The 7,541-nt window shown below is 39.5% G+C and overlaps 1 protein-coding gene across 1 annotated transcript; it reads left to right on the top strand.

Moving 5' to 3' along the window:
• Positions 1–2,232: 2,232 nt before the first annotated feature.
• NABP1 (nucleic acid binding protein 1) lies at positions 2,233–7,317 on the top strand. Its single transcript, XM_053471660.1, has 6 exons — positions 2,233–2,650; positions 2,882–3,020; positions 4,557–4,628; positions 5,774–5,864; positions 6,181–6,223; positions 6,583–7,317. The coding sequence occupies exons 1-6, from the start codon at positions 2,560–2,562 to the stop codon at positions 6,768–6,770; spliced, it is 624 nt and encodes a 207-aa protein (XP_053327635.1). The 5' UTR covers positions 2,233–2,559; the 3' UTR covers positions 6,771–7,317.
• Positions 7,318–7,541: the final 224 nt, after the last annotated feature.

Raw genomic sequence — 7,541 nt, 5'->3', positions numbered from 1 at the left:
ATGCCTTATACCCATATATGCCACTCTGGTATATAGCGGTTAAAAGGCATATCATGGAACAGAGTGGCATATAGGGGGGTATAAGGCATTTCTAGAGGCCGAGTGGCACATAGGGGGCCCACTCTGCCCCCAGAAATGCCTTATACCCCTATAAGGCATATCAAGGGACATGGGACAGTATATAATATCTTATGTTCTGTCACCCCTTCATGGTTTTTCTTCCTTTTGTTACTGCTTGTCACGTGTTTTTTTCATATTTGTATCACTTTGTTGTGCAAATAGGTATATGGTGAATTTTTGGTGAACCTTCATGAATAAAATTGTATCCTGACAGTTTGCATAAAAGCTGTTACAATGAAAATGCCAAAGCAATGTTTAAAAAACATATCGACATTTCTCAGGCCTCTGGAAAACGTGGCCACCGAATATATATTCAAATGATAAGACAAAACTAGAGCTGACAGACTGACAAACTTATATATTAGGTAAAAGGGGCTCTGATCTCACGATGAAATAGTATTCTTAACATCTACTCCTTCAACTGTGAAAGATGCGCCTTTGTTTCTCTGCGGATCCGTCTACATTATTATGGTCTCCAGGAGCACTTTTGCATCAGGCGAAGGCCACCACGGGGACAACCTCGAGTAGGGGGAGAAGCCCTGATGCAGAAGTGCTCAAAGGAGGCCAGGTCAACGCCGCGGATCACCTGGAAAGGAATGAAGAAGAAGAAAGGAGAAAAACCTGAGGATAAGGAGCGGAGCTGTGCAGAGACAACAAAAGAAATAATTAAAAAAAAGCCCTCTGAATTTTGTCAGAACCGAAAGGCCAAAAACGAAACAAATAATTTGTCTGATTTGTTTTTGGTTGATGTGCATATCTTGTTACACAGATATGTTTTATCCTTTCAACCGAGGAACTGACTCACAAAGAGGTGTTTATTTCAGGTTTAAATACCAACTGGACTTGTGGTCTTATATATCACACCTCGAACATTTCAAATGACCAGAGGGGCACCATGCTTTATGGGGCGGGACCTTACCTAGAGACTTTATATCACTTTTTGACCTCTTTCTAGTAATTTATGTAACAAAGTAAGGCATTTAGAAGTACAGTGCTTTTTATTTACACAATTTAAATTATAAACATTGCTTGTGGTTTCTATACACCGTATAGGGCTGCAGAGCACCAAACGTTTTGTAATAGAAAAGAGGAACATCAGGGGAGAAAAGCGGGCGGGGATTTGGGACCAAAGGAGGGACTAACCCAACTAAAAAGGGACACTTCAGAGGTATCGTATAGTTCAGTCCTTCAGCAAAATAACCTTGCTGTGGTTTCTTGTTCGATTTCTCCCCTTCCATCCTGAGCTATAAAAGCATTAAATACGTTATCACTGTATCGTATAAAACATTTTGTAAGCCGGTGGAACAATAGGTGCATTGGGTTTATCAGGACAATGTTTAACTTGGTTTAATTCTGCAGATTGATGGAATAGCTACAAATGTGGTAACAGGAAATTATAAAACGAATTTCCGAACGCTGTGTAAAGTCTTTTACGAGAATCCGTTACTGGCTTCGTTAAAGCAGGTCTGCTCTCGTACTTCGCCGTATCGCTAACGAATGTCATTTGCTTAGCGTTGGATTAAACATTCGGTTTATGCCATTTACTAAATAAATAGTTTAAAGTAAGAGTAATTTAAGAATAAAATAGGTGGACGCAATAACACCCAGCGCCGATAGCACCGGATAGCAATGCATGCCTCGTACAAGACAAAGTCAGAGGACAAAAGAACACTTACCACGCCCCATATGCGTGAATAAGCCAATCAGTTGTCGGCACCTCTGCACTGTCGTTGGTAAAGAACAGGCTGATTGAACGGATGGTTCCATTCCTATTTTCGACGCACCCAAGCGTTTGATTTGCGTTTCAACTTAAAAAAATCATTATTAGTCAGTTAATACTGTTACAGTAATATTAGTACGACCAGAGGCTGAACTGAAACTGATTTATCGCATCAATCTGGCCATCGGCAAAGGGTTTTCTTCTTCACAAGGATTTCCTCCCCTGCATTGCACAAATGGCATAGTCCATTTGTATATATGTGGGTTACGCAGCACATGCTTGTAGACATTGTGAAAGGGAGCGGATAGCAGTGTGGTTTTTTTGTTTTGTTTTGTAAAAAGGGTTATTGGTAGGGCTTTTGAAGTACGGGTAGTTGCTTACCGTACAGTTAACCATAACTCTGTACGCCCGCATACCGAAAGACGTCTTTAAGCCCTATAAATATATATAACAAAAAATCATAGCGCTGTCCTGGCGACCGCTGGTGGCAGTATTGTGGCCGTCCGATCTGCGCTGATAGCCGTGACTGACACCCTTCCGGCTCCTCTGTACATTTAACGCCTTGTCCGTTCTGTGTTAAGAGCCATACTATTTACATCAAACTTTTTTTTTTTTTCCTTTTTTTTTTTTTTAAACAAAACCTGGGCGGCGGGTCGAACTATAAAACCCTCTGAAATCCCTCTTTGTAAAGTAATGCTTAGTGGCGTTTGTTCGCGATCATGAACGTGGTAAACGATTCATACGTTTCCATTAAAGACATTAAGACCGGGCAGAAAAACTTAAATGTCGTCTTTATTGTCCTGGAGATCGGTAAGTTGGTAGACGGTGCCTTTTAGTAAAGGGCACGAAGTGGCAACGTGATGCAGCAAGTGTCAGTGCTTTGTATAGCAGACACGTGGGCACTGCTCATCTGTGGCTGCATTCCTTAATGATCATCTTTTTTTTTCAGATTCAATTGACAAGATTAAATTTCATTCGATCTGTAGGGCTAATAATTACAGCACCTTTTTTTCCCCCTTTTTTATCTTAATTTTCATACAGGAAGAGTTACAAAAACTAAAGATGGGCATGAAGTGAGATCCTGCAAAGTGGCAGATAAAACTGGCAGCATCACAATCTCAGTTTGGGATGAAATTGGAAGCCTTATACAGCCAGGAGACATAATACGCTTAACCAGAGGGTACGTGATAACACAAAAGAAATCCAAAGACAAGCATATAGTGCATAGACATAGTTTTAATAAGAAAAGTATGCTTTTGAGCTCTTTGTTTTGTGGTGTTTTTTTTTTTATTTTTCAGCTGGTGTAAAACTAGTGAGAATGAGTAAACCAAGGTCATCTCTTTGATAAAGCGAAAGCACAATCCCAAATTACCGCATTATGGGTTGCTTGGCATTATTGACTGTAAATGGCCATCTGTCGTTAAAGCGTTTGCTGTAGTATAATTGGTCATCAGGATGTAGATTTGGTGTCATTTGTAGTATACTGGAAGTTGGCATTTTTTTCATGCCAGTTATACAAAATGAATGTACATGGACATAGAGGACGCGGTAAAACTATATGTTCGGTTTCCAAATTTTTACACGCGGTGCTTACTTATCAGTAACATCCACACTTAGCATTTTACTTTAGATTCTTTTTTTTGTTTTTGCGTGTCTTTGATATGTCATTTTTTGCCTAATTGCGAAGCCATTCCCATCACCCCCAGCCAACAAGCGATTGCCGGTGCATTGATATGTTGTTGAAACAGCTGTGTTGCTGCAGACTGCATCTCTCGTATAATGTTTACTTGTGTGAATCCCTGGTCAGCGTTAAAGATACCTTAAAGCGGATGTGTCGCTTTTTTACAATTCTTTACGCTCACTAAGCACATGTAACACTGTTTACAGATTAAAGTAAGCGTTACATATGTATTGACAATCCACCGTATACATATTATATGGGCGGATGTATCTCAACAGACCTTAGATGGATTAGTTAAATGCTGGCCTGGTACTCTGAGATCTGGCACACAGCCTCCATGAGGTTAAAGTTTTAAATATCTCTAAAACAATTGAACTGACTTCCCAACAAAAAGCACACTTTATAGGTAATTTAGGTCACGGGTTAGCTTACGGTAAAAGCTGCTGTTACAGTACTGCTTTAAGGAAAAAAATAACCTTACTCCCTAAAAAAAAAAATCCCTTAGTGTGGAAACTTTGTAAATTTAATGTATACCTAATTGGGGCCAGATTTAGTAATACAAGCCATCGTTTCCTGTAATGCTTGCAAAAGCAGAGTCATCTTAAAAGGAAGCGTGTTGCAGCTTCTGCTATTGTTGCACCCTGTCATTAGCGAGCGGACACTGCCTTTTATAACTATAGTGCGGATGTATACGTGATAATCGCATAGTGTGCGTAGCTTGACAAACTGTTACACCTATCAGACCGCTGACTTACTTAAGCACTATGCAGAAGTCCTTGGCCTTAACTCTGGCAGTCATCTTAGAATTAATGGCAGAAGAGCCTTAGGTAGGCATTTGTTTTGAAATCCTGAGCCCAAGCAGGTAGGCCTGGCAGAGGTATTGGTGGTGGTGGTCCTCAGAAATAGCAGGTATAAAAAGAATCATAGCTTTGGGTACATTCCACACCCAAAATCTTTAGAAAGCACAAGCCATCCGGCATTCGGGACAGATAATATGTACAACAGAAGCTTATGGAAATATCGGTGTATTTCTAGGTACGCTTCTATGTGGAAAGGATGCTTGACTCTATACAGTGGAAGAGGAGGCGAGATTCAGAAGATAGGAGAGTGAGTATTTCTCTCGTGTAGAAGGATGTAAATCTGTTACTATAAGGCATGTTAAAATGTGTAGTCCTAATTTGTTCCAGTGTCCTCTTTATGCCCCATGGAATTTTACAAGTTTAATCTCAAGATTTGCGTCCAAGCCTCCTAAGCTTAGAGAGTTTACAAAATAACTCGTCTTCTATACTTTTTTCTTTGTTTAGTGACCAAGTTGAATTCGTCATCAAACTAGTGTCAGCATACTCCTGTAAATAGTGTTTTTTAGTCTAAACGAAATTCCTAAAGAGATCCTTTTATTTATATAGGTATATGTGTCAGGAGGCCCCTTGCCTGACGTGGATCACAATGACTTTTCCAAGGTTCATCACAGTTTAGATGGTATCTGTGTCTGACAAAAGCTAACTATTCCTCCAGTTTTAGGTGTCATCTGACTACAGAACCTGCAGTTTCCTGCATGCACACTGCATTTTGTTCCCACATAACCACGTTTTTTCCGTGAAATGAATAACTTTCTATACTGTTATTAATGTTAAAGGACTGACAGCATGGGAAACTGAAGTCCTCTATTTATCCACAGGCCAGGTACGGTGCAGGCAGCCGCAATGCGAGCTTCCACACACTACCCTGACCGGAGGGACCACCCTCTCTAGGGCTATGAAAAGGTAATCCAACCTCCATGCTAGCTAGCATAGTGCTCAATCAGTTGGAGTGTTTGAAATGATGTTCTAGGTCCGGAAAGCTGAAATGATGTCCCCGGTGGGCATTGATGTCCAGTTTGAATCTTTATTTCTTCTTCCCGATCTGTACTCTGTGATAGCTGAGTAAAGATTTCATGTAAAGTATTGTCTAGGCTCATGGTCTTTGGAACTTGGTTTCTCTTAATTTCTTGGTATGCGGTATAGATTTGCATATGGGTAATAACGACAAAGGTAAAATTATAGTGCTGCATTGTAAATATTCAAGTATTGAAGGTCTGGTTGCTCTAATTTGCATATGTCCAAACATGTCTCCTTACATCATGTCTATGTGTTTCATAGCTATTTTGATGTCCATCATGAGTGAATATGGAACCAACTGGCCTTGGAATGGACTTTTTTTTCACTCTAATCAAAGTTCCAGAGTGATCTCAATATTCTCAATGTTGCTTTCAGGTTCTGCATGGTGTATTCCGAAGTACCAAATTTTAGTGAGCCAAATCCGGACTTTAGTGGTCAGCCTTCAAAGCCAAATCAAGCAAAAATGGTAAGTAACTATTTTCAAATTAAATCAAACAAAAGTGTGTCATTGTTATGGATCATATACCCCACAAATCATACAGGTCTCACGTTTTCCTTGGTCACATGTGGCGGTCTCGACTGCATGCGTGGTGCATTGGGTTAGCCGGGGGAAAGCTGTAATCTTAGTATATAAACCCAAAAGTTAAAATTATGATTTACATTGTTTATTGCCCTCCAAACTGCATTCCTTAAGTATGAAAGCTGTTTTTGTTATTACAATTTCCAAAAATTAGTTTGTGTACTTGGTTTTCATTATGTGACACGGCGTATTCTTCTTCCAGGGACCTGGTGATCAAAGCAGCAATTCATCTCCCAACAATATCGGTAAGGTTAATGTGTTCTGTAACATATGATTTTTGCAGTTGGTGCAGAAGGAAATAAGTCACTAACCAACAGTTTGTAACTTTTTTTTTTTTCTTCACTTCCTACTTTTATATTTTTTAATTGGTTACAACAGTTATTTCTGGTTGATAATATTACTGTTCCTCTTGCTTACCTCCTTAATCCCACAGTTATTAAAAAGATATGCTGATGAGTAGTTTCAGAACCATGGTTTCAGAAACCCATCCTGTTTTTATTTCTTTCATAAATGCAGCTGTCTCTGATGCAACAACCTAGATTTCACTGTAACCCAAATGGATTGTTTTTGGTTTATTTCAATCGTATATTCATTTCCAATGCAGCAAACGGTTCACAACCTGTTCCTGGACAACCGGGGTCTTATTCCAACCATGCTGTATCATATAACAATGGACGGACAAATGGACGTGGACCAGGAATGGGACAGACAAACACTTCACCAGCAACTACACCTCAGCCAGTAGTAGCCTCTATCAGCAACGGGAGAGATCCAAGAAGAGCAAAGAGATGATGTGCTGCTATCCCTGTACATTATCACTCCCTACTCTACTTGAACACTTACTGCACTTTTATTTATGGTTAAATGTGAAAAGTTTACTCCTGGATGTCTCAACAGTTCCACCTCTGTAATAGGTTTTTTTTTGTTTTTTTTGCGCAGATTAAGTTTAATCTGCGATACCAGTAAAAAAAAAAAGGTGAGGCTTGACAGCAGTGCTGCTAGAACCAATGACAAATACACTTTTTAACATTTTATGAGGGACCAAATCAGGCAGAGTAATAATCCATATCCAATGTTGTCCACATGCGCAGTGCCTATGCGGTTTACCAATAGCAAAGGTTTGATGTGCCAATTCTTAAGTGGATAGCTTGTCCTTTTTATTATTATAGAAAAATACCACTTTCTGAACTCTGGTCTGTCGCTGCCAGTATACTTTGTTGGGCAAGAATATTATCACATCTTTTTTCCTTTGAGGTTGGTGCTTGTCATTGCAGGACTGAAGCTGTCTGCTGTAAAAGTACTACAAGATTAATTGCAATAAACCATTGTTTCCCATCTATTCTGCCATTTTAGTGATAGTTTCACCATAGATGCGTCCTTTTGATAATCTTTTAGATTTCATTAAACTAGAGATTTATTAACCTGTTAATAGTACATCACATTTATGCCAAATTAAGGTTGAGTGTTTTCGAGCTCTCCTCCAAGATGGCGTTTGAGAAGTAAGACACGCGTGGTATTTTGGAGATATCTCCTAACCGCCAATACACAAATTAATAATCTAAA

Source organism: Spea bombifrons, chromosome 7 (genome assembly GCF_027358695.1).
Source record: "Spea bombifrons isolate aSpeBom1 chromosome 7, aSpeBom1.2.pri, whole genome shotgun sequence".
NCBI lineage: Eukaryota > Metazoa > Chordata > Amphibia > Anura > Pelobatidae > Spea > Spea bombifrons.
The sequence above is the reverse complement of the archived record's forward strand: the minus strand, read 5'-3'. Positions and strand labels throughout refer to the sequence as shown.

Excerpts from the sequence above, each read along its gene's own strand:
- NABP1 (XM_053471660.1), top strand. The coding sequence starts at position 2,560 with ATGAACGTGGTAAACGATTCATACGTTTCCATTAAAGACATTAAGACC. Across the intron at positions 3,021-4,556 it reads ATAATACGCTTAACCAGAGG|GTACGCTTCTATGTGGAAAG; the intron begins GTACGTGATAAC and ends GTGTATTTCTAG. Across the intron at positions 4,629-5,773 it reads GAGATTCAGAAGATAGGAGA|GTTCTGCATGGTGTATTCCG; the intron begins GTGAGTATTTCT and ends TGTTGCTTTCAG.